The 27,428-nt window shown below is 38.8% G+C and overlaps 2 protein-coding genes and 1 pseudogene across 4 annotated transcripts in view; 1 reads left to right on the top strand and 2 right to left on the bottom strand.

The window, feature by feature from the left end:
- The window catches only part of cript (cysteine-rich PDZ-binding protein), a 71,550-nt gene extending 50,108 nt beyond the window's left edge, over positions 1-21,442 (bottom strand). Inside the window, exons 1-5 of the mRNA XM_085170936.1 lie at positions 21,293-21,442; positions 20,979-21,044; positions 14,109-14,163; positions 13,852-13,955; positions 9,297-12,434 (exon numbers count right to left, since the gene is read on the bottom strand). Coding sequence (XP_085027062.1) covers positions 12,370-12,434; positions 13,852-13,955; positions 14,109-14,163; positions 20,979-21,044; positions 21,293-21,308 — 306 coding nt within the window. The 5' untranslated portion in view covers positions 21,309-21,442 and the 3' untranslated portion in view covers positions 9,297-12,369. The remainder of the gene's footprint in view (positions 1-9,296; positions 12,435-13,851; positions 13,956-14,108; positions 14,164-20,978; positions 21,045-21,292) is intronic.
- Positions 4,436-9,290, bottom strand: LOC146512504 (uncharacterized; annotated as a pseudogene). The gene is made up of 5 exons (XR_014875791.1): positions 7,706-9,290; positions 7,456-7,579; positions 7,079-7,338; positions 6,805-6,987; positions 4,436-6,645 (listed from the first exon to the last, which is right to left on the bottom strand). The product of XR_014875791.1 is annotated as an uncharacterized LOC146512504 (transcript).
- A 1,533-nt stretch (positions 21,443-22,975) lies between the features above and the next one.
- pigf (phosphatidylinositol glycan anchor biosynthesis, class F) lies at positions 22,976-26,866 on the top strand. 2 transcript variants are annotated; one of them, XM_085170933.1, is made up of 5 exons: positions 22,976-23,362; positions 24,004-24,095; positions 24,397-24,513; positions 24,620-24,772; positions 24,816-26,511. In XM_085170933.1, exons 1-5 carry the CDS (start codon positions 23,135-23,137, stop codon positions 24,820-24,822), a joined length of 597 nt encoding a protein of 198 aa, XP_085027059.1. In that variant the 5' UTR covers positions 22,976-23,134; the 3' UTR covers positions 24,823-26,511. The 2 variants fall into 2 exon arrangements, with proteins under 2 accessions (XP_085027059.1, XP_085027058.1); XM_085170932.1 differs by lacking the exon at positions 24,816-26,511 and adding an exon at positions 26,519-26,866 and having other exon boundaries at positions 22,979-23,362; positions 24,620-24,728.
- The last annotated feature ends 562 nt before the right edge of the window (positions 26,867-27,428 follow it).

Raw genomic sequence — 27,428 nt, 5'->3', positions numbered from 1 at the left:
CGCAGAGCTGCTGGAGCTTGTTTCCCAACAGAGCACTTTATAGGTGAACCTACTTTATCAGCGGCTGATGTCCAATCACCGGCACATAGCTTTGAAACCTCACCTGAGTTTTAGCTCTCAGTGTTAAACGCTGGACTTAATTCACTCAGGTTTTGTCTGTCGGGTCACGTTTACTTCGCTGTTTTATTTACAACTGAGCAAATCGGTTTGGCTGAGGTTAAAGTAACGTTTCATAACTGCACAGTTTTACAGACGTTTAATGGTTCACTGGCACATGTGTTCGACTGAACCATTCGCTTTTCTTTATCTGGTGTGTTTTGGATTTAACAGTGAAGCTTGAGAGTAAACTGACTTATAAAATGTTTTAAAGAAAGAGAAGAGTAGGCGCATTTCCACCAAGAGGAGCAGAGTTTGCAACAGCGTGCTCATCATGAAGACTGCAACCTGGACAGAAATATTATATCATCTGTTTTTTAATAGTTAATCAACTGTATTCTAAGCACCAGCTGTCTGTTAGAATTTTTCTAGTTTACTTAAATAAAAATAAATGAGGTTAACATTTTTTTTCTTAAGATTTTTTTCTCTTTTTTTTTTCTTTTTCGGTCATGTTATGTTTAACTGTCAAAGGCTTGTTACAAACTATGAAACACATCGTGCAGACTTCTGGATGTTTTGTTCTTTATGCTGTAGATTTTCACGTCTCTGGAATAGTTGGCAGTAATAAGGATGATTTTCTGTAAAATCATATTGATATGACCCGTGACATATTCGTAGATGACCGTTAGATTAGTCAGCTGGGAAACTCTGTGTTAACTCATAGAGCTGAAGATATCGTGGATATGCTGACCTCGCTCTGTGGTGTACAGGTCTGTTTACCCTCATGATTAATATTCACAATAAAAATATTAGCCAAACATCATGAAGTCTGTATGTGTTTCATAGTGTCGAACAACCTTTGCACAGTTAAAGCCAGCAGTTACTACATGACGGAAACACCAACGTTATTTCTTTTATGCGTTTATACGCAGGTCAAGGACACAATGACCAGGACAGAGAGCCCGGGGATCGAACCGGTTACAGATTCGCTTCCCAACCCCCTGAGCCACGGTCGCACGGTTGAGTGCTGGTAGTGATGGCAGTGATGGCATCAAGGTGCTCTTGGATATTTGTTCCAGTCTGAAAAGACAAATACAGACAGGCAATAAGAATCAAATTTTCTTAAACTGGTAATTCATACCATAAAAATAGAAAAACACAAACCTTCTTGAAGACCACAAGACCCCTTTCTGCTTGAGAAGCTGACACCTTTCCTGGTCTCTTCCGACCCTGACCAGTATGGAACGCCAGGACTGCCATAATGAATTAATTAAATACACCATTAAATAATTAATTAAATGTGGCAATAATTAATTAAAATCAGAAATAATTAATTACATAAATATTTATAACACATGTAATTAATTAATTATTTCTTTATTTCACATTTTAATTAATTATTGACACATTTAATTAATTATTTCTTTATTTCACATTTTAATTAATTATTGCACAGTTGACTCCTTCAGGTCTCACCATGAAATAATTTTTTCTGTCAGCCTCACCCATCAAACTCAGGGGGCGGGGTTAACGCTGCCATGCAGCTTCTCTAACATTTGATTGGTTGCCATGCAAAGTAAGGCAAGACAGGTCAATCCTAGATAATCGATTGCTTGTGTCGACTTGGTATCCCAGAATGCGTTTCAAGTCACAGGCAGCAATGGTGTAGTTTTAATAATAGTGTTTTAGCTGCGAATGTCTGGTCAGGTTGTCAACATAGAACATGTTTGCAAAAGTGCTCAGATGTTTTCAGACATTTCACTAGCTCTGCTAACAGTCAGCTGACAGAGTGCACCGAGCTCACAGCCCCGGTGTTCCAGCTTAACTGTTTATTTTGTGTGTATTTGTTTGTTTTGGAGGGGTGGGGGCTACGTTAACCAGTTTGTTTAGATATTCCACTCTCTGTGTTCCACATGTTGCATTTGCAGATTCTCATTTTCACCGAACGATCGTCTCTTTCCGCCTGTTCTTGTGTCTCTGTGCTTCTGTAACATAAAGAACGAGCTGACGTGTTTCTCACGACACCAGCGATCAGCTCAACAGGCCCTCAGTTTACCTGCATGCATCCTCCTCCTCACCTGTCAGCGGTTGTGTAACACCTGCTGCTTTTTCAAGAAACACATCCACGTTACCTGGTGATAGTCACAGTTTAACTGGGCAGCCGGTGCACAATATAACGCAATGTCAGCACATTTTTCTGCACAAGATAAGTAAATATAGTTTTTCCCGAGCGCAGAGCTGCTGGAGCTTGTTTCCCAACAGAGCACTTTATAGGTGAACCTACTTTATCAGCGGCTGATGTCCAATCACCGGCACATAGCTTTGAAACCTCACCTGAGTTTTAGCTCTCAGTGTTAAACGCTGGACTTAATTCACTCAGGTTTTGTCTGTCGGGTCACGTTTACTTCGCTGTTTTATTTACAACTGAGCAAATCGGTTTGGCTGAGGTTAAAGTAACGTTTCATAACTGCACAGTTTTACAGACGTTTAATGGTTCACTGGCACATGTGTTCGACTGAACCATTCGCTTTTCTTTATCTGGTGTGTTTTGGATTTAACAGTGAAGCTTGAGAGTAAACTGACTTATAAAATGTTTTAAAGAAAGAGAAGAGTAGGCGCATTTCCACCAAGAGGAGCAGAGTTTGCAACAGCGTGCTCATCATGAAGACTGCAACCTGGACAGAAATATTATATCATCTGTTTTTTAATAGTTAATCAACTGTATTCTAAGCACCAGCTGTCTGTTAGAATTTTTCTAGTTTACTTAAATAAAAATAAATGAGGTTAACATTTTTTTCTTAAGATTTTTTTCTCTTTTTTTTTCTTTTTCGGTCATGTTATGTTTAACTGTCAAAGGCTTGTTACAAACTATGAAACACATCGTGCAGACTTCTGGATGTTTTGTTCTTTATGCTGTAGATTTTCACGTCTCTGGAATAGTTGGCAGTAATAAGGATGATTTTCTGTAAAATCATATTGATATGACCCGTGACATATTCGTAGATGACCGTTAGATTAGTCAGCTGGGAAACTCTGTGTTAACTCATAGAGCTGAAGATATCGTGGATATGCTGACCTCGCTCTGTGGTGTACAGGTCTGTTTACCCTCATGATTAATATTCACAATAAAAATATTAGCCAAACATCATGAAGTCTGTATGTGTTTCATAGTGTCGAACAACCTTTGCACAGTTAAAGCCAGCAGTTACTACATGACGGAAACACCAACGTTATTTCTTTTATGCGTTTATACGCAGGTCAAGGACACAATGACCAGGACAGAGAGCCCGGGGATCGAACCGGTTACAGATTCGCTTCCCAACCCCCTGAGCCACGGTCACACGGTTGAGTGCTGGTAGTGATGGCAGTGATGGCATTAACGTGCTCTTGGATATTTGTTCCAGTCTGAAAAGACAAATACAGACAGGCAATAAGAATCAAATTTTCTTAAACTGGTAATTCATACCATAAAAATAGAAAAACACAAACCTTCTTGAAGACCACAAGACCCCTTTCTGCTTGAGAAGCTGACACCTTTCCTGGTCTCTTCCGACCCTGACCAGTATGGAACGCCAGGACTGCCATAATGAATTAATTAAATACACCATTAAATAATTAATTAAATGTGGCAATAATTAATTAAAATCAGAAATAATTAATTACATAAATATTTATAACACATGTAATTAATTAATTATTTCTTTATTTCACATTTTAATTAATTATTGACACATTTAATTAATTATTTCTTTATTTCACATTTTAATTAATTATTGACACATTTAATTAATTATTTCTTTATTTCACATTTTAATTAATTATTGCACAGTTGACTCCTTCAGGTCTCACCATGAAATTATTTTTTCTGTCAGCCTCACCCATCAAACTCAGGGGGCGGGGTTAACGCTGCCATGCAGCTTCTCTAACATTTGATTGGTTGCCGTGCAAAGTAAGGCAAGACAGGTCAATCCTAGATAATCGATTGCTTGTGTCGACTTGGTATCCCAGAATGCGTTTCAAGTCACAGGCAGCAATGGTGTAGTTTTAATAATAGTGTTTTAGCTGCGAATGTCTGGTCAGGTTGTCAACATAGAACATGTTTGCAAAAGTGCTCAGATGTTTTCAGACATTTCACTAGCTCTGCTAACAGTCAGCTGACAGAGTGCACCGAGCTCACAGCCCCGGTGTTCCAGCTTAACTGTTTATTTTGTGTGTATTTGTTTGTTTTGGAGGGGTGGGGGCTACGTTAACCAGTTTGTTTAGATATTCCACTCTCTGTGTTCCACATGTTGCATTTGCAGATTCTCATTTTCACCGAACGATCGTCTCTTTCCGCCTGTTCTTGTGTCTCTGTGCTTCTGTAACATAAAGAACGAGCTGACGTGTTTCTCACGACACCAGCGATCAGCTCAACAGGCCCTCAGTTTACCTGCATGCATCCTCCTCCTCACCTGTCAGCGGTTGTGTAACACCTGCTGCTTTTTCAAGAAACACATCCACGTTACCTGGTGATAGTCACAGTTTAACTGGGCAGCCGGTGCACAATATAACGCAATGTCAGCACATTTTTCTGCACAAGATAAGTAAATATAGTTTTTCCCGAGCGCAGAGCTGCTGGAGCTTGTTTCCCAACAGAGCACTTTATAGGTGAACCTACTTTATCAGCGGCTGATGTCCAATCACCGGCACATAGCTTTGAAACCTCACCTGAGTTTTAGCTCTCAGTGTTAAACACTGGACTTAATTCACTCAGGTTTTGTCTGTCGGGTTACGTTTACTTCGCTGTTTTATTTACAACTGAGCAAATCGGTTTGGCTGAGGTTAAAGTAACGTTTCATAACTGCACAGTTTTACAGACGTTTAATGGTTCACTGGCACATGTGTTCGACTGAACCATTTGCTTTTCTTTATCTGGTGTGTTTTGGATTTAACAGTGAAGCTTGAGAGTAAACTGACTTATAAAATGTTTTAAAGAAAGAGAAGAGTAGGCGCATTTCCACCAAGAGGAGCAGAGTTTGCAACAGCGTGCTCATCATGAAGACTGCAACCTGGACAGAAATATTATATCATCTGTTTTTTAATAGTTAATCAACTGTATTCTAAGCACCAGCTGTCTGTTAGAATTTTTCTAGTTTACTTAAATAAAAATAAATGAGGTTAACATTTTTTTTCTTAAGATCTTTTTCTCTTTTTTTTTCTTTTTTGGTCATGTTATGTTTAACTGTCAAAGGCTTGTTACAAACTATGAAACACATCGTGCAGACTTCTGGATGTTTTGTTCTTTATGCTGTAGATTTTCACGTCTCTGGAATAGTTGGCAGTAATAAGGATGATTTTCTGTAAAATCATATTGATATGACCCGTGACATATTCGTAGATGACCGTTAGATTAGTCAGCTGGGAAACTCTGTGTTAACTCATAGAGCTGAAGATATCGTGGATATGCTGACCTCGCTCTGTGGTGTACAGGTCTGTTTACCCTCATGATTAATATTCACAATAAAAATATTAGCCAAACATCATGAAGTCTGTATGTGTTTCATAGTGTCGAACAACCTTTGCACAGTTAAAGCCAGCAGTTACTACATGACGGAAACACCAACGTTATTTCTTTTATGCGTTTATACGCAGGTCACGCTGATTACTGAAAAAAAACCGAAAGATGAGCTGTTAATCGAATTTATTTGTTCTCTCTCCTCCTTAAACATGTTTTTAATTTTAGTTATAATTCAGAATTGGCGACTGAAACACGTAGGACACATAAGAACATCAGGAAATAAAACCCAGATAAATATAACCTCAGGAAAAGAAGCGGGGGTTATTACAGCTGTGTACCGGGGCCTGCGCTTTGTCGGTGGTAATAACAGCTCGATTGCTTGCAAGGCGAACGGGTCTATCCCACGCTTTGCCGTGAGACTGGGCAAACATCTCCGAAATCCTCGAAGCACTTTTGCAAAGAGGCTCTATCTTGACAAACCGACCAGACATCTGAAGATTAAACCACTACATTCTCGGCTAAAAAAACATTAAAACGGTATTTGGTGACACACAAACAGGGTTTTTCAAAGTTCAGTTCTGTTAGTTTCCACATGCTGGTTGTTGTGTGCTAAAAACAATGGCCACCAGGCAAAAGCAATGGTTTTGACTCGATCAGCGTTAGCCCTGCCCCCTGAGTTTGATGGGTGAGGTTGACAGATAAAATTATTTCATGGTGAGACCTGAAGGAGTCAACTGTGCAATAATTAATTAAAATGTGAAATAAAGAAATAATTAATTAAATGTGTCAATAATTAATTAAAATGTGAAATAAAGAAATAATTAATTAAATGTGTCAATAATTAATTAAATGTGTCAATAATTAATTAATTACATGTGTCATAAATATTTATCTAATTAATTATTTCCGATTTTAATTAATTATTGCGACATTTAATTAATTATTTAATGGTGTATTTAATTAATTCATTATGGCAGTCCTGGCGTTCCATAGACCAGATGGTGGAATCAGATGTAATAGCAATAGAATCGCTGAGAGGTCACTGTCCCAGCCTGAAAAAATTGTTTTTAATAAAGTTGAATCATCATCAACAATATATTTCAATGCATTGATAAAATGTTTGAGTAGACCCAAAAGACAAAAGGGATAACTGTTCTGTGACAAACATTATATATGCTATGAATGTGCTAATCAAAGAAACAACAGCTCACCAATATCTCACCAGGTGAGTCAGCTGCCAGCAAGAGTTCTTTCAGGTCACTGGTAGAAGGAAGCTTTCTGCCTTGTTGGATAATCTTTCTTTTGAATGTTGTTGGCCACCTCTCCAGCAACCTGCCTGATACATCCTCACCAAGTGATCATCATCCTTACATCAGTACAAAATCCTGTTCGATCTGTAACAGGGATAGAGAATAGAGAATTATTTCTGCTATCTACAAAATATTAAAGTGTGTTTACATTGTCAAAGTAATTGCAAATATTCACCAAGCCTTTGATATCTTTGAAACGTGGAGAAACAGACAGTATGTTGCTTGACAGCAGGAAGTCAAGGACCATACTGTGTCGATAAACAAATATCAACTTCATCTTCTTCTTGACTGTGTCTTCATCAGCTGAATGTTTCATCAGAGAGATTGTATCCTTGCACTCATCCTCACTCAGCACCTTCTCTGTAACAAAATGCAACTCTCATCTGACAGTTGGTCCGCCACACTGGTCTTCACTCGATGATCCATCTCCTGGTGCTAGACAATATGAAATACAGCTTTATCAAAACTAATAACAACATTTAATAACCATTATTAATAAAGAACCACAATGTGGAACTGTATTATGTATTTCCACTGAATTATAAATGTTACCTCCAGATGATAATCGCCTCCCTTTAGCAGTGCGTCTCTGTATGGCTTTAATCTTCCAGGCCAAGGACCCAGTGCCACCCTCGCCATCATAATAATGTTCCTTGGAGAGTGACATGTACAGACACTGATAAATGAATAAACAAAATAAGTTATGTAACAATGAACAGTTGATAAGGACATACATTTTAGCAGGATTTAAAATGTTTAAACGCGATTTGGGTTGTATCAGTTATTACTATGAGCTACTTACATAGCCATTTTTGGAGTACAGGCCACTGAGGTAAGGGAAAAAGGTTACAATTCCTCTGGCATGCTTCCTGTAGACAGTAATTTCTTATAGTCAGTGCTCTTCATCGAACTACTGTAAACAGAAAATGCGAATATTAAAACAGTCCCATAAATACCAGTAAAACAGCCTTGCATTGTTATTTCTTACACTGTATGTTACTTTATTTCAGTGTAACAAGGTGTTTCAGCCCTTTGGCTGTAGTTTTTAAGCCCTGTACTAAATGAGTATTTCACCTACATGAAATATATTCCTCAATACAAAACTAAAATAATTACTAGTACTTTTACCGTTTGTCTGATCTAACTTAGCACTAGGGAGTCAGTATTTTGTTCATCTTTAGTTTAACATACTGAATAGTCTGCTAACCAAAATGGAAAAAGGTAACTTGTGTCAATACTATCATTAGTTAACATCAAGTTAACTCACTACAAATACAAACACTACCATCTTAAGTTCAAACTACTAAAAGAAAACATTACAAACTGAATCCTGGATATTTTGGATATTTTATCAAGTTTATACTGCCTGCTGGTTGTAATCACTGTAACTGTAAAATCGCTAAAGACAGCAGAATTGAAATAAGACAATAACCTTACTGAAAACGACCTCTATAGCTAGGTATCCAAAAAGAAGTGAAAGATGTAACATTAGTGTAAGATTTTAATTAGTTAATGCTTGCCTTACACAATTTAAAATGTAACAATAATAAGCGAATTGCCCCAAGGTTGGCCAAAATCTAGTTAGCTAGCTAATGTTAATATGTAGCTCCCAACACATGGAGGGTTTAATTTAATGGAATTTCAAACATGCTAGAACACAACACAATCACCACTACACACTGAAATAAATTAACAATCCTTACAGTCTTAGCCAACACTAATTAACAACCTTACGTTAGCATACAGACAGTGTCACATTTGCTTCAGGTACAAAATGAAATATATAATAACCATGGACAAAAGGAATGTAACCTGATTTTAACATGCTACTTGTGTTTAAAATGTCAAATTGTTGGTTTAATAAGTGAATATGAACAACTTAACGTGTAACTGATGTTAAGAAAATGGCGCCCTGAAAAATCTTCTCGGTTTGAAAAGCAGTCTGTGGTGGGAGGAGCTTTCTAGAGTAACATTGACACTGCGTGTTTTAACTCCGCGAATTATCACCCACACTGGGAGGCGTTTTGCTCCAGCTGTCATTATGACTCTATTAGAGTAAATACACTTTAACACTGCTGATTTAACACTGGGAAATTTACTGTGTGGTTAAATGTCACTGAGTCAACAGCTCAAACAGTTGCTGAAACAAAACTCATTTACTTTGTTCACTCCCTGTGTTGTCCACTTTGTGTGTATTGTTGTGTACTAGATCGGGATGGCACTCACTGTGCGACAACCCCGAGGCTAAAAATACTATGTTTGTTTTTTTTTACTATGCAAATGCCCGATGGCCAGTCCAGCTATGGTACTATGTATGACTGTGCAATGACAATAAAGAGTAATCTTATCTTATCTTATGGTATTTTATCTTATCTTAAGTAAGCAAGACTCACCGGTGACTTCAACCTTCAGGAGCCCAGGTCGTGTCCGATGCTTCCAGCTGCTCGCCCATGTTAAATAGGCAGCTTCAGGATCGATAGTTCCTGCGTCACCAACAGGAAAGGGGTGCGTAATTATGGTAAATGGCCTGTATTTATATAGCGCTTTTTCTAGTCCCTAAGGACCCCAAAGTGCTTTACATATCCAGTCATCCACCCATAATTATGCACAAGGTAGACCATTGGCTGCTTCATTAATATGTAGAGAGGATTGATCAGGGCTTATTTAGGTTTTTTTTTAACCTTAGATAGGTGGCTTGTCAGAATTTGACCCTGTTGCTAAGCTAAAGCTAAGCTAAAGCTGAATATAAAGTCGGCACATTTATTGTATTTTTTTTATCAGTATTATTGTAGATGGATGTTAATTATCATGGCCTATATGTCATCATTTGTAGTTAAAGTCAGTTTTTTATTAGCATGAAAGAATAATGCCAGGATAACATAGGCGGCCTTAAGGTTGGTATATATTAAATGCAGTCAAAGGAGCTTGCAAAGGAAAGCGTCTGGACTTCTTTAAGTTACTTGAAGACGTTTCACCTCTCATCCGAGAAGCTTCTTCAGTTCTAAGGTCAAATGGTGGAGAGTCCCAGATATAAACCTAGTGGGAGTGTCCCCCCACAGAGGGACAAAAGGACCCCCTGATGATCCTCTAATCGCCTGAGCCAAGGTGTGAAACTGGGTGTGGGTCCCAATCAGCCAGAGTTTCTAGTGAGTTCATTGTGAAACCTGGCCCCACCTTATCATGCGAATTCTTGAGGTCAGATGGCCCAGGATGTGAGTGGGCGTTAAGGCGTCCAAATGCAGTATTTGCAGCATATACCATATTTATTTGCATGTTCCCAAGTAAAGAAATGGCAACAAGTAGCCTAGAAACACTGAAAATATTTTTAGTTGTGCTATAAGTTGCCAAAGTTAAATAAATTCTCGTCTAGTATAAACATATTTTCTTATTAATATATGAATGAGAGATATTTGTGAGCAACTCAGCTGATTTGGACTTATAAATGCTCTTCAATTATTACTGTGTTATGAAGCTTTTTCCCTTTCTTAAATACACAGTAGCATCTGTGGAAGAGAGTTCATTACCCATGGTCTTACAGTCTGCCTCAAACTCATAGTTCATAGGCTTGTCTGTGATCATTGTCATTCCCCAGGGCGGTTCCTGATGTAGTTTAAAGCAGGCTTTTTGGCTTTGATTGTATTGTATAGACTCTAAACTTGGGCCTGTTTATAGGTGTATGGCTGATATTAAAGTATAGTTTTAAATAGGAGTTTAACAGGTTTCTGATTGCGTATCCTAGTTCATAATCTCAGTTTTGTGGACACCGTGTGTACTAGTGTAAGCAAATCGGTGCACATAAGTGACTTTGTGATTGTGCTACTCTCCCTGAGACAGTAAAGTGAGGTGAACCAGAAGTCCTCGGTTCTGCTCTGACGGTGACCCAATGACTGATGCTCTGCCACTACAGCCATGCTGCTAAAGTCCCTAACAGTTGGTATGTTTCCATATTCTCTCTTGTTTCCTCTTTGAATGTCAACATATGATAAATGATAATGAGCCACATCCAGCAAGGCCTCGAACACAATAAAACAAGGGAAATCTTCTCTTTTTAAAGTGTAATTGGCAGTTCCAGTTTGTTCATATATTTAAAAAATATGTGCATGGACAGGACACTGTTTTTTCATTTTGCAGTAGTAAATAGCATGTACTGTATGTGGGTGCTTTGTGTAGTGGTTAACGGTTTCATCTTACACATGAAAGCTCCCTGGTTTGAGAGTAGGATCGGATACAAATCCACCCTCAGGGCATCACAAGCCCAGATAAATGGGAACGTTGTGCCAGGAGGAACAGCAGTCTTGCTCATTCACATATTCTCCTTTTTAGCGGTTGTTTTGTCTGGTAATCACCTCTGGGTTAAAATATGAATGCATCCAGACTTTTTAAAGCTAGAGCCACTTTATGTCTCAGTATGGAGACACAAAGTGGCACACCAAATCACCCAGGTACAAATATGTGACTCAGATTTCCTGTTAGTGGGAATAATGGACACAGAGATAATATAGTTTTAATTAGTTTGTATTTTATTTCATGACTGATTTTTTTTTCAGTTCAATTTAGTTTAGGGTCATTTTATTTCAGTTTTCAATATTTAGGTTTAGTTATTAGGTTCAGTTTTCTATTTTTAAATATTTCTTTTGTCATGGGCATGATTTACTAATATTAATGTCTTATTTAACTTAATCTTATGAATATATACATTTAGCCTGGGTTTAGTTAAACGAATAACATGGATTTGTTAGAACATTTCCCCTGTCCAGAATTATATAACTGTCTCTTGATAATGTTTTTTGTATTTTAAAGCTCTGCTAAACATAGCCATGAACAGCTGACTCATTTACATCAGTCATATCTGAGAGTTACCTGCTGTAGATTACCCAGAAACTAAGGCCGTTTGTATCTTGTTGACCGGCAGTATAAATCAATAAGGACACGTTAAAAAAAATGTGCACATGTTGCTAAAGGCCTGGGGGAGAGCGAGCCCTTTAAATATCAACTGATGAGCTTGTGAACTCTAACCTCTTTTTCTGAAAGCAGTTGAGGGGATGGGGGGGGGGGGGGGTGGCAGAGGGGTCACACCTGACCGTTTCCAAATATGATTATGTCAGAATAAACTGATTATTTCAGGCATATGAGACAAATGTGCGTCACGGGCTAAATTTAAACTCTTTATGTCTGAAGGCAAGGAGACAAAACGACCCGGTCAGATGTCCTCATAGTGGAAGCTTTATTTCACATAACAAAAGCAACACGGCATATATTACATACAGAAATTAACATTTTGAAAAGGAAAGCACTGAATTTAAAATACAGGAAAAGTCTGGGAATGTTGACTGCAGAAACAGGCGATAACAGGTGGTGTATTTAGAGATGGCCTGCGTATGGCCACTGTAACAGCTCCAGCAAACAAAGCCACCTCTCTTTCAGTCCGTTATTCACGCGTGGAGCTTCTCCCTGATCAGCATGCAGTTACACAGACGTCTGTTTGTAGTTCTTGGTGTCCAAAACCTTCTTTCCACACATTGCACAGATTCCTGGACACAACAGAGAGAGAAAAGAACAATGCAAAAATGGTTTAAGCAAGCATCATTATTTTATCAGAGTTTTTTGGCCTCTTTGGGGCAGCAGAACTGAACTGTGAACAGAAAACAGCAGCATCAGCTCTGTCTATCAAACTGATGAGTTTAAGTTAAATATTAACTCTCCTGTAACTATGCTTTTTGATCACATCAATTCCTGAGGAAGACCAGAGGTCCTTTTATCTGCAATAAGCCCCAGCTCAGGGTTCCAGACTCCAAAAGGCATCTGGTGGAAAATCTGGGAACATTATTGTTTCTCCAGCGAGTTCTTACTGTCCTGTCGAAAGCATGTTTTTCTCTAATTTTCCCTGTTCAATGACAGAAAAAGCACAAAGGGCAGGAAAATAAGAAATGACAGTAGAGACCTAAAATTGCTCCCTTTTTTTTTAAATGGAACTTTTGGTGTGCATTTGTGAGAAGTCTGTGTGGGTTTGAAATTGATCATGATCTGCTGCTTACTGGCTGCAAAAAAGTATCTGGCCCAGATAAATTCCTGGCCCAAGAAGTTAGTTGGGCCAGGTTTGAAAATGTGGCCCAACTAACTTCTTAGTTGAATAGTTAGTTATATAAGAATACATAACTGATTTGACCTCACTTTCATGTTAAAGTTTCCAAAACCAAGCCTCAAGCAGGCTGTTCTTTTGTAACCCTGTTGTTGAATTCGTATTTGCCGAATCACGGGGGAATAAGGCTGTCATGCACTGTACTTTGCGCTACTCATCCTTTGTATTTGTTATTATATTTGCTCCTTTCTTCTTTATCTGGCCTGATAACCTGTAGTCATACAGGAATATGTAAGTAACATGAAGATCAACATATCTATACCTTTTGAGATGTTGTGTCATTTCTATTATCTAATGTAAACAGCTAGCACTGTCAGCCATGCTACCTTTGACCTGTTTAACTAATCTTCTTGAAAGATTAAATCTTAGACCACTCGGGCAAATGCTGACTTCAGCACTACGGAAGAGGGACTGTTCATTGATCTGACTGACTCAGCAACAAAGATCTAGTCTAAGACCTTTAGTAGACATAAAATAGATTAAAGAGGGGGAAAAGCCCACCGGCAGGTCAGAGTCCTCTCACATTCCCAGCTATTGCCACATCCTAATCTGAGCATTTTTGCCTCAATTTAAAGACAAAAAAAGAAAAATAAGTAGATGTGTCAGAAGCAGTTGCTTAACGGTTTTCAGAGCTTAAAGCTGTGAAGAAAAGCAGGACTACAAGTATAATGTTTACAAAGAACATCTGTGTATTGATCTGTGTATCATGCAGAGAGGCAGTTTTGTTAGAATCTGCTGAAAGCGATAAATACATTCCAGTTTTGGACCCACAGTAGCATTCCTGCATGGTAAGCAGTGCGACTTTGTACCTTTCTTGTATGCACAGCCCTGGCAGTAGTGTGATCCAGCCTGATGAACTGAGCTCTTGCAGATCCTGCAGATAGCAAAGCCGGACTTGCTGTAAGGGTCGAACCTGCGAATTATAAAAAGAATTATAGACACATAACTACAGATGCAGTAAAGTTAGCGCCATGGCTGTAATGAATTAGCAAGTTAAAATGGTGATTTTTACGCGAGAAAGTATGTACGTCTTGTATGTGAAAATAGAGACCCTGATGGCGCTCACCTGGCTTTCTTAGAAGTCAACATCTTATTCTCATTTAGTTTGCGCCCACCACTCTCTGATTGGAAAAAGCAGAAAGGATCCAATCAAGCAGCATCATTAAAGTAACATCACATTAAAACCACAAAAAAAGCTTCTGTGCAGGCCGGTAGTCCTGTATCACCGCTCAGCCTACACTTGTGAAAAGAAAGTGCCCCTTCTATCAGTTCTAAGCTTTTGCAGATCAGGACATAAATAAAAACTTCAAAAACAACATCAGATGAACAACAACACATCTTACACCGTGCGATTGTTTCCTTGAACAAAAACTAAACAGAAATGGATAAATTGTGTATAAAAACCTAAGTGAACAACATGATTCAGGCATGTGTTTATGCATAGTGACATTTCCATTAGGTAGAGGTCTGGACTTTGACTGGGCCATTGCAAAACCTTGATTGTTTTACTTTTCAGACATTCAGCTGTAGATTCGCTGCTGCTCTTGGAATCATTGTCCTGTTGCATCAGCGAGATTTTAACTGTTGGACAGAGGGCCTCACAGATAAGTTTATGATCAACTCAGTGACTGCGAGGTGACCAGGTTCTGTGGCTGCAAAACAACCCCAGATCATGACTCCTTCCCCATCGTGTTTGTGCTGACATGTTGCGTTTGGTTTTCTCCATGCACAGTGTTACGCATTATGGCTATTCTGATCTCTTCTGTGCAAAGAACCTTGCTCCAAAAGTCTTTGGTTTGTTCAGATGCAACTTGGAAAACCTAAGCGGTGCTGCCATGTTTGTGTTAGAGAAAAGAGGCTTTCTTCTGGTCTTGTGTGAATTTGCAGGCACATTCATTCCTGGGAAGATTGAAAGTTTTCCACTTTATAATAATTTTTAATCACTGTAGAATGATCAAACTATAAACAGACTGATGAACAGCAACAAATGCTTCTCTAAGATCATTGCTGACATCTTTCTTCCTTGGCATCATGTTAAAATACACCTGAATGCTCCAGACTAGCAAACTGCTCAAACCTATGCTTTTATAGAGATGCTCACACTTGCTGATGATCAAACCAAAACTAAATGGATTTGATTATCAGTCCCTGAATGCTACCTACCCTCTTAATTCCTACAGTAAGGGTGTTAGTTTTTTACAGGACAGCAGGATTATAGTAAAGGAATAAATTATGCTGAAGTGACATTTTTCTTTGTGCTTCTGTGCTTTTGCACTGGAAAGATGAGCTAGGTCATTGGTAATGTCTGCCATGTGCTAACTGCCTAATGTTACTTATAGTGCATGGTGTCTGGCCAAAAAAAAAAAAATGTCTAGCCCGTGCAACAGGGACAGTGATTGATTAATGTACTGTGATCCAGTCTCTGATGCTCTGTGCCAGATACTGTTTAGGTAGCTGTTTGGGGAGTTTATTGCCCACTTCAAATATGAAGAGAAAGGTTATACAAACCAGGAAGCACTGGATCTCAGTTAACCGTTCTCATAGAGCAATGATTGATATCAGCCAAGTGGTAAAAATCTTTATTCTCTCCTTTCATGTTTTTTCTGTAATCACCAGTAACAGATGCTAATAAGATGTGTTCTTGAGAGTAGCTTTACATTTAAAGTTATAGCCTTTGTTTCACTGGACAAGATTATTGGTTCTTTCATTTGGGGAGGGAAGCTACCTAGGGTTTCTAAAACTTTACTGCAGCGATGCAGATTTAGTGGAGGACTTGCATTACCTAATTTTCTAAACTACTACTGGGCTGCTTACATCCATAAACTTTGCTACTGGCTAAAATCTTCTGGTTCCTCGTGGTGTAAATTGGAACTATCATCATGTAAGGGCTCTTCTATACCAGCTTTTGCTCTATTCCTCTTTACCCGTAAAACCCTCTCTGTATACTGATAATCAGGTGGTTCTTAACACACTCAAAATCTGGTTTCAGTTTAGACGGCACTTTAATTTTGTAATGCCATCTTCCTCGGGTCCTCTAAGCGACAACCATTTATTCCCCCTTCACTCTTGGACTCGACATTCTCAGTGTGGTGTGACAAGGGTATAAAACAGTTCAAACATTTATACATTTATATGTGGATGGTGTTTTCGATAGTTTTCCCAATTTGTCTTCTCGTTACAATCTCCCTATTACCCATTTGTTTTGTTATTTTCAAATTCGAAATTTTGTTGCCAAGTGTTTCCCAAATTTCCCCTCTTTACCTCCAGAACAGCAGTGAGAAAATACGTTATCATTTATTCCTCATCACAGAGGAACCATTTCGAAACTCTATGATACTATCCTGTCTTTTAGTAACCACTCTAATGTTAAGCTTAAATGTACATGGGAAGGAGAACTAGGAATTCAAATACATGAGGAGTCTTGTGAACAGGCTATAGCGAGGGTACGGTCTTCCACCTCCTGTGCTCGTCTTGGACTTATTCAATTTAAGGTCATACACAGGGTGCATTTCTCTAAGTCTAGACTTTCTGAATTGTATCCAGAAGTGGAAAATAAATGTGATAAATGCCATGGCTCTCCTTGTCACCTTAGCCGCATGTTTTTTTCTGGGTCCTGAGCTGGAAGGTTTCTGAACAGGGTACTTTGCTATTATGTCAACTGTTCTTGGGGTAACTCTTCATCCTTGTCCTCTGATTGCTGTATTCGGGATTCCTGATTGCTCACTTACACTTGATTCTACACAAAAGGATATTATAGCCTTCACATCCCTATTAGCGAGACGCCCTTATACTGTTGCATTGGAAGTCTGTTAAGTATCCTACTATTTCCCGGTGGCTTAAAGATGTCATGTTTTTTTTTAAACTTGAAAAAATTAAATATACGTTGAGAGGTTGCACAGCCAAATTTTTCCACAAGTGGCAACCCTTTATTATACTGTTATATTCCTGTAATATGTTTGATAGTTGTGTTGATCCATGTGGGACTTTGGGGGAAGGGGGGGGGTCTTTGTTTTAGAGTGTGTTTTTGTTTATATATATATATATATATATATATATATATATATATATATATATATATATATATATATATATGGGCGACCGTGCCTCAGGGGGGTTGGGAAGTGTATCTGTAACCGGAAGGTTGCCGGTTCGATCCCCGGTCTCTGTCCTGGTCGTTGTGTCCTTGGTCAATACACTTTACCCTACCGCCTACTGGTGTTGGCCAGAGGGGCCCATGGCGCGATATGGCAGCCTCGCTTCTGTCAGTCTGCCCCAGGGCAGCTGTGGCTACAACCGTAGCTTGCCTCCACCAGTGTGTGAATGCAAGAGTGAATGAATAGTGGCATTGTAAAGCGCTTTGGGTGCCTTGAAAAGCGCTATATAAATCCAATCCCTTATATATTTTTTATATATATATATATATATATATATATATATATATATTTATTAACCTTTCTTCATTTTCCTAAGTAAATATACTTAGGAAAATGAAGAAAGGTTAATTGTATTTCAGTAACTGCAAGTACTGTGTTGTTTTCATTTTTTCAATAAAAATATTTGCAAAAAAACCCCAAACAAAAGTTATAGCCTTCATCGAGTCCTCAGTGCTTAGGCTCAGTTCACCTTACAATAACAACACATTTGCTCTGTGTGATTAGCACGTCATAACTGGCAGATCTCAGGCCATCTATCAGTGTTTTCTTAACCACTTATCCAACTGTCATAGCATGACAGACACGGTACAGCAGACACAGCCACCAGAGAGAGACAGTTTTTCACTCTCAATTCCACATCTACAACTGATTTATAGTCAACCTAACAAGCATGTTATCATACTGTGGAAGACACATCAGCTCCCAGAAGAAGTTTGAACCCAGAACCTTCTTGTACTACGGTGACACTGCTAACCATTGTACCACACTAATCTCAGGGCAAACCTGGTATTTCCTTGTTTCTCACTTCAGCAGCACTTACATAAACAATTAATGGTTAAAGAGTGTCATCTAGTGGTAAGAATTTAGTAAAGGTTAACTTTAAAAGTAAAATTCTAAAAATTGGACTAAAATGAGAACCTTTAAAGTTCAAAGTCACATTATAACGTGTATAAATGTTTAAAACATATTCAACCATTTAAAAGAAATTTACTTTCTAATCTCATGATACATCAGTGGAGTTCTCTATGTGTCTGCTACGCCCTCCGCTCGTTTGGCCACTTCATGAAAGACAGCTGCTCTTGCCTGTCTTTGTTGCAGTTCTCTCACACCTCACGCCAGAGCTGAACGGGATTATGCTTGTTTGCAAAATTCCATGTAATTAGCTCCAGCAGCAAGTGCCCCTTTCCATTTAGTCACCGAGCTAAGAGATGCATGTTGATTCAGGATTACTTATAGTGATCTTGGGAGTTGAACTGTGGCAAACCTGTGGGACCTGCTCTGTTCTGTTGCGTTTGGTTAAATTCGTCTGTATGTTAGCAGAAGCTTTTGTGGCCAGACAGGGAGTGTAGGCTTTGTCTTTGCGTAGGCTTTGACATGTAACTTAGTGCTTCTTTTCTTTTTTTTAGCAATAAAAATAAGTGGGGGGTTTTTCTGTTTACTTTATTATTGTAAATTGATTGTAAATAAATGCCTTGGTTGTTCGGCAATCTTGTATGGACGTTTGTGATTTGGTCTGCTGGTATGTTATGTTACACTCCATGTCGTCCATAAACTGCAGATAAAAGCCCTGTAGATATGCAAGTCAGAGATGATTGTAGGTTTATAATCTTGAGTTACTATCACTGGTTTAAAAGAAAAGAAAAGAAAAGAAAAGAAAAGAAAAGAAAAGAAAAGAAAAGAAAAGAAAAGAAAAGAGGATATCAGATCATCCCCAAAGTAAATGTATGTACATTCTGAATAATAGTAATAGTAAGTTTGGACTTCAAATTATTTCTTTCAACTGTTGCTTTTCCAAGGGTATAATTGTACAGAACACATCTTGAATGACTTTAAAAAACAAAAACAAAAAAACAATTGGGTGCACAGGTTTGGATTTTCTCTAATCCACACGGGGTCAAAAGTATACATACAGGATCAAAAATATACACACTAACATAAGTTTTTCAATAAATGGTGCTGAATGTTCTATGGTGTATTTTAACCTGACAAGGCCAAAACCTCTTAACTTCTCCTTAGTGATCATGATTGACTACAACTGGTAGTATCGCTTTGCTAACACAAAAATAATTTGTTTTACAGCACTCATTGGAGTCATCAATACTCAGAACAATGGGAAAGTCAAAGGAACTTTGTGAAGATCTAAAAAGCAGAACTGTAGATTTACACAAATTAGGTACTTTTCTTGGAGCAATTTTAAACAACTGTGGACTCCAAAATTGTCAGTTCAAACAACTCTATGTAAATACAAACTACTTACATGTGCTAGCATTTTGCCAAGGTTTGAATGAGGATGGAAACGAGGAATCACCAAGGCACAAGATTAGTCATGAACTAGAAACTTTTCGAAAACCATTGTTCATTTCCACGGTGAAGTGACTTTTATAGTGCAAATGACTGGTGGTAGCATCATGCTGCCAGTGATACTGGTAGATTGCATAAAGTGGATGGAATCAAATAAGCAGCCAGAATTATGCCACAAACCATATTGTTGTTTTTCTTTTGTTTGTTTTAAGTCATTCAAGATTTGTGCTGTACAATTATTCCACCCTATAAAAGCAACAAGGTTAAAGAAATCATTAAAAGCCCCAAATTCATGTTCATGAACGTATTTAAACTACTTTCCTTGAGTCACTTAGTATATAATGATTTATTTTTAATATTTTAAGTCAATGCTCCTAAGCAATGTTCCCTCTAAGCTGCGCACGTGCGCAATTGCGCACTGCTGGCACGGCCTCTGCGCACAGAAAATCTGCGTTGCGCACAAAAAAAATCTAACCTGAATTGAAATTAAAATGAATACTTTAACAATTTTGTTTTGCAGTGTTAGTCAGTAAGTGACTGGCTGCTCCCGTATGGGATTAGAACGATGCCACCTTATCCCATAGTCCAGCCAATAATGCGATTCACATTCGTATATACGCAGCTAATCAACGTCATTGACAGGCTATGACAGCGTCCTTATGTGTTAATGTTTGGTTTTCTTCCTGAATTCTATCGTTGTTTATATTTACTGCGGGAAGAAACGGTAAAAACGGCGTTTTATAAGGAAAACGCTCGAAAGCGCTCTCCGCCTGTGAGCAAAAACAAAACCAAAAACACCCAGCCTTTCCTATTGGTGGAAAAATGTACCATGTCGACCAATCAAAAAATGATATGGCAATATGGTCATGACCAGTTGTTTAGGAAGGAGGGAAGTTTTAGGAGTGACGGCGGTGTTTTGAGATGTGAGAGATTTGCGACGTTTAGCGCAAATCTCGTGCAGTTATATATATGTATATATATATATACTTCCAATAGTGTTAACATACTACACAGGTCATGAACAAGATTTTTTTAAAATTTCATTCTAAGTGGGGTAAAGCAGTTAATTAAAAGTAGTCTAACATAAATGTAAATGCTACAATTTGATTATTTTAATAAACCAAGTAACTTGGATGGATTCGATGCTGGCGTGACCACAGTGTACACGTCTACTGTTGCTCACAGTGGTCCAAGGGACCGCTCAGGGAGTTTGTGTGTTCGCTCAGACACATGAAAAATTAGAGGGAACATTGCTCCTAAGAATGTACAAAAAAACCAAGAGAAATCACACACTAACTGAACGCTATTTCAGATTTTGGTTTAAAAGCTTAATTATCACCTCCCCGTTGTATTATCTATATATTTTCTGTTGTTTTTAATTGTGATCTTTCTATTTAATCTTCAAAAATTTCCAGCAGCCCTTGCACACTGGTGACATTATGCCATTGAACTGAAACAAATCCAGATTTTACTCTGTTCACCTGTTGTATTCCGGGCTCCATCCTTCCAGGTGTCAGGAGTGATGACCTTACCGAGCTTCTTCTCACCTGGAGATAAAAAGCAACCCAGCGTATGTAACAAAAACAGCGCAGTGGATTTAAAGGAAATAAGCCTAGAAGGTGAAGGTATGTTTTCCTCAACCAAAACAACAGTGAGGTCAGTAATAACAACAGTTAGCATCACATAGCGTTAGCCAGCTTTCTAAGGATCATCGAGCTTCTCTTAACGGGAAAAAAGACATTAGAATTGAAGATCTAAAATAAATTAAGTGATAGAAGAATGACGAGATACCTACACTTTTCACAAACCATTGTCCTTTTTTGTTTGTTAAAATAGAAGCAGAAGCGTTAGCTGCGTTTAGCTTTCTCTGTTAATGTAAACTTCCGGTCGGTACTTCCGTTTCCTTGCAGCTCGCAAGCGATTGATTGGTCAAAGCCTAGATTTCAAATCTCAGATGCCATTGGTTAGTTGTACTGCCCTTCGGCGAGGGTCCAAGTAACCCGTTCTGTAATTGGTTGCAGTTTCCCTTGTTCATCTGTAAAGTGGACGAAAACCTCTAAGTTTTTTTTAAAAATGAAAAGTTTGCTGCTGCGTTATTTCACACGTGTGAATATAACGTGTGATATATAACGTATGAAATAATTAAATCCAATAAATAATAATAATAAAAAACCTTTTAAAGCTTACAAAGAGTAGGCGACTGTAGCAGTCAGGCAGAGACAGTTTAAAGAACACTGAAGAATCTCGTTTTCCTATTTGCTGTCAGAATAACGTTATAGCAGTGAAAGTAGAAAAAGAATGGCCCTCACTGATAAATAATGGTTCACATCTAGCTACATGTGACAGTGTTCACATGTTCTGATTAAATGGGGAAACTGATTAAATAAAGGATTGTGTTCAAACAAGTATACCACAAACATACAATTTGTTTTCAACCAAAATAAATCTGAGGTAAAAGGGGCTTAAAACAAAATCCACAATAATAATAAAATGAACGGTGATTTATGGATGTAGTAAAGGAGGATATGGAGAGGGTTGGTGTGACAGATGAGCAGGGTAGTGGTAGGATGAGATGGAGGCAGATGATCCACAGACCCATAAAGGGAGCAGCTGAGAGATCTGAAAATGGATAAGAAAATGTTCTACACAAATATAAAAATACAAGTCTCAATGACTACTTTGTCACTTTGAATTGAATTACACTGGACCGATTGCATTGGCACAGGTCTCACATGTGAAAGATGAGAAAAGCCCATCTCCCACCAGCCATTCTCACCACCTACTACAGAGGAAGTATCGAGAGCATCCTGAGCAGCTGCATCACTGTCTGGTATGGAAACTGCACCGTGTTAGATCGCAAGACTATACAGCACAAAGTGAGAAAAGCTCATTGGAGCCTCTCTTCCCTCCATCACAGACACTTATTGAACCTACTACATCCACAAACCCACCAGCATTGTAGAGGACTCCACACACCTCTCACACACACTCTTCACCATCCTACTTTCTGGCAAGAGACACCGGAGCATTCACGCCCTCACTGCCAGACTGCGAAACAGTTTCTTCCTCCAAGCTGTCAGACTCCTGAAAACTCAGAGACTAGACTGGCACACACACACACACCTTTATACATTCCATTACCTCAAGTACTTGTTGCACAATGCTAAAGTCTTTTTGCACAACACAATGTCATTATTGCACCATCTTGTTTCTGTATGGTTCTGCTCTATCTAGTGTTCCACTGTTTTTTGCCATTTTTGCACACTTGCACTTTAATTAGTCCTGTGTTGATTTACTGTTATATGTAGTACCATGGTATTGGATGGAAGCTTTCTCGTTTCACTGTGGCAGCAACAAATGTATACTAAATGCATGACTGTCTGTAATATATTTAAAGTTATTAAAACTATAATTTACATTTATTGAACTTTGTCTTGCCTCATCTACAAGGAAGAAGTATTGCACTTTTATTTTGAAATGAAAGCGGAAGTGTGCTTGGTTCCATGTTTACGGAAACAAGGTCAAGCGATTCATCTATGGATGTTACCTGTGCTACAATTCCAGCGTGACGTTGAGGTTTAAAGTGTTTTGTGTTCAATTTGTCGGTGTCCTGTTGTAGTTCGGTACAGCCTTCACAATGTGGGACCATGAAATCAGAGCCATGGCGTCCACTCACGCTATCATCGCCGCTTCGGTGTTCATGGCGACGGTGCTACCTGCTGTGCTCCTACCGGGCTTCTCGGTGTACGGCACACACCTGCTGTGGCTCTACTCGGTGTCCGCTGCGGTCACCGCGGTCAGCGTGGCCGTGTTCTGGCTGCTCGGGATCACACCGCCCGCCAAGAAGCACACGCTGGGATACAAGGTGCTGATAACGCTTTAATAACGATGGATTAATGCGCGCAGTGCCACATGGGCTGTTTTATTTTTTAAAAAAGTATAATAAGTGCAGTTTTTAAATGAGGGTTTCATTTGTTAAGGGGGAAAAGCTTTCCAAACCGACCTGGCACTGTGTGAAACACTAATTGCCCCATTCAAATTTTGTCTTGCTAGTCCACATAATATTTCCCCAAAATTCTTAGGGGATGAATAAGATGCTGTTTGGCAAATATGAGACCAGCCTTTGTTATAAAATTGGTTAGCAGTGGTTTTGTCCTCGGATCTCTTCCATGGATGCCATTTTTGCCCAGTCTTTGTGTGTGGTTTGTGGATTATGGTGTAATGTGTTGCTCTTAGACTACTTCACTTTGTCAGACAGGCTCTGTTCAAGTGATATTTTAATTCAACAGGTCTGGCAGTAATCAGGACAGGGTATGGCAAGTAAAATTGAAGTTGCCTTTCCAAAACAAAGAAAAACATCTTGACTTATTTGTATATAAATTAATGTGAATACTTGACTCTTGCATGTTCATCAAACCAAGATATTTTTTTCTCCAGGAAGTGATCTTTTTATATTTGGATCTTAAAGGTTTGACTGTTTTCTCGCTGTTTTTTTTTTTTCTGCAGCTGTCGAGGTTGCTTCGCTCCTGCCTGTACTTCTTCCTGTCGTGCCTGTTCTTCCACACTGTTGTCGTTTTATACGGAGCTCCACTGATCGAGTGAGTTATTGTTTTGTGAAACAGAGGTTGATAAAGAGAGACGCAGAGAGTAGAGATCACGACAGTAATACACAATAAACTGAGGATCCATGGAAGGATCACACATAAATGAATGAAAACAGCTGGCAACTGCAGAAATCTTCAAACCCTGAAAGGATTCTGTCACTTATACAAAGTCAAGTGTTTTACTTTGTCTCTGCTTGCTTTTTATGTGCTTTTTTAAAATTATTTTTCTACAAAACTGTCAATAACTCTCTTATTGTAGTTGCCGTTGATACCTTGAACCTATCATTTCTTACAGATCTGCCTTAGAAACATTCTCCCTTGCTGTGTTGCTGACTTCGTTAACCACGCTGAGGTGTCTCTGTGTCCTCGGCCCCAACGTCCAGGCCTGGATACGAGTCTTCAGTCGCCACGGGTAAGGCTGAAATCATTTTCCTTCCTTTTCTTTCCTCCTGGCTTTTCACATGTCTCTGTGTCGAAGACAGTAACTGTTCTTGCTTTTTCTTTGTCTCCGGCTCCAGAGCTATGTCTGTGTGGGACACCTGTCTGCAGATCACTGTGGCCTGCACACTTGTTGGAGCCTGGGTTGGAGCATTCCCCATACCTCTGGACTGGGATAGGCCCTGGCAGGTAATTCTATGCATGGACAAAGCGTATACTCATGGATTTGTATCCTTACATTAGGTCTTATACAGTCTGTGACTTAACCTAGCAAACATTTTGACTTTGAGTAATCGGTTGGCTTATAGTCCACGTTTAAACCTGGTTCAAAAATTCTTGAACAATTAGAAGTTGTGCTGACATTGCCTTCTGACATTGCTTGAACACTGCTTCGATTTTATAGCAAATGCACGTTTGTGTGCTTTTATAACTTTTATGAAAGATACCAAAAGAGAGACTTTAATTGGTTACCCTTACTCCGAAGAGTATTTTATATCTCACTGGTCCTTTGTCAGTTTGTATGTTCTTGTCTCTCCAACCAGAGATATCAGTGTAGGAAACAAAGAAGAGGCACTAAGAGAAAGGAGGCAAGGCATTTTGCCATAATCAGACATTGCTTGGGAGCCTCAGTCAGCACCCATATCAATTAAATATGACCTGTAGCATGTGACTTTTTTATGTTTAGGCTTGTTTTTCATTAAATTACATGCTACAGTTTAATAAAAGGGTTCCTGATATTTCCTCTACACACATTTAGATCAAAATAACACAAGAAGTGGCTGAGTCAGTAGTCTGGCTGTGGCACTTCGTAAGCAAATTGGCTGGCAATGAAGGTACATTCAGTACTTTTTCTTTCCCCAAGTGTCGACACAGCAGATGGATCTACGTGTTTAATTTGGCACAGATTTTGACACAACCTTCACATTTATCTGAGCTTGTGACCCTGAGGTTGGGTTTGTGTCTTCTGGTCTGAAACCAGGGATCTTTTCCATCCCTGGTTTAATTTGTTAACCACTACAGCACGGAGAATCAAATGTCAATTTAATTTTTTTTTGCAAATAACATGAATATTTCTTGCTTTGGAAGAGAGAGTCTGACTAAACCTCTAATCTACTGTATGTGGAAATGTTCTCTATCCACAGTGCAGTTTTTGCTCTTAAGACCAGGGAACTAACACGACCATTTAAAGCATATTACCCACGAAGCCTCTCTTAGATTTTTTTTGAGGTTTTCTCAAATTACTACTGGATTCACAAAGGCCTCTTAACTGCACAGACTTGTAAATTACTGGTTTCATTTTGATGAATGGAGGAGGTGGATGTCCTTGTGATTTCATTATTCCATTAAAAATACCTTTAAAATGACCTTAAATGGGTACTTTTCTGCTTTGTTAGTTGGTGAGTAGCAAAAGTGTTGTAGAAGGGAAACAAGGAAGAGAAAACAACAGGAAAAAAATGGAATACACATGTATTAATAGCAGCAACATCAGGCTGATGCTCTGTAGTGACAGAAGTAAAGATTGTCTTTCAAAAGCACGAATGAAGTGATAGGTTGCTATGGTGATATACAACACAAGTGTGCCAGAGGATGATACTGGGCACTAACCTGCATGAAGCTGGTGTGGTAGCTGTCAGAGTGAAAAAAACTGGTGTAAATTACACATTTTTTTTGTAGCTAATTTAAGTTCTTAACTTCCAAATTCTCCATCACGATGATTTTTTTAAAGCACTGGACAGAGTAATCAGCCAATGAATAATGAATTAGATTGTTTTGTTTTGTTTAATGGAAAATGGAACACATTAAAGTTATAATTGCACAGGGAATTCTGTGTAAAATGACTGAAGGAAAATGCAGAGGTAATTGGGGTGTAACTCAAATTGACAGACTAATAGTTCAGCTTCTCTTTGATGTATCGGACCAGTGTCAAGCTTTTAGTCAACAATCATGCTCACTTCTCTACTACTTCTTTTTTTTTGTAGGTCTGGCCTGTTTCCTGCAGTTTTGGCTCTTTGTTCGGCTACCTGACCGGGCTGGTTGCAGCTCCAGCGTGGATCCATTATCACCGCAAACAGCTCACATACAAGTGCAAGTGATAGTCTGACACACGTGTATTATGCCTGTGCTTGTGCGAATGTATCCACGATGGCGTGACTCCTGATTCTGCTGAATTTCTCTCACTTTTTATTATTTATTTGGGAGCATTCACCCCCTTTGCAGCCTGTGGGGTTGTGAGGCAGTTTTGTAAAAGCTCAGAGGTATTATTTTGTACATGTGATGGCTGAAACGGAACATTTTTAAACGTAATAAAATATTTTCTTCGTTAACAATGTGTATTTACTTGTGAAATTGGGCGATTAAAGCTCCTTCACGTCAGTATGTGTGTTTCTGAAAAACCTGCAGGTGGTGCTGTTGGTTCGCCACCTGTGTGCGTGTGTTTATGTGAAGTTGAGGAGAGTTTTAATGAAAGCAACAGACTGAGGCTCATTTGCAGTGAAATGCAAAGTAATCAGTATTATGGTAGAATGGCCATTTGTTGAGAGAGTCATGAGAGGAAGTTAGAAAATTAAAGAGAAAATGTAAACCTGCTGCAGAGTTGGCTTCTCTCTCTCACACACACACACACACACACACACACACACACACAGACGCTATTCTGCACCTGAAGCCAACTGCTGATGAATACTGTTCCTTTTTAAATGACCATTAATCTCGCTCCAACTCTATTTCAACACCCTCTCCGCCTCCCCAGCTCCCATTCCACCCTTTTCACATCCTTGGGCAACCATATTGATTCACTTTCATTTCGAGGACATTAATTTTCCTCCTTTCACGCCGCACCACATTTCTTAGTCCTCCCTTGCACCCAGTCACCGCAATGAAATGTACATT

The sequence above is a fragment of the Neolamprologus multifasciatus genome, chromosome 8 (assembly GCF_963576455.1).
Source record: "Neolamprologus multifasciatus chromosome 8, fNeoMul1.2, whole genome shotgun sequence".
Lineage (NCBI taxonomy): Eukaryota > Metazoa > Chordata > Actinopteri > Cichliformes > Cichlidae > Neolamprologus > Neolamprologus multifasciatus.
This window is presented reverse-complemented; position numbering and strand designations above follow the sequence as displayed.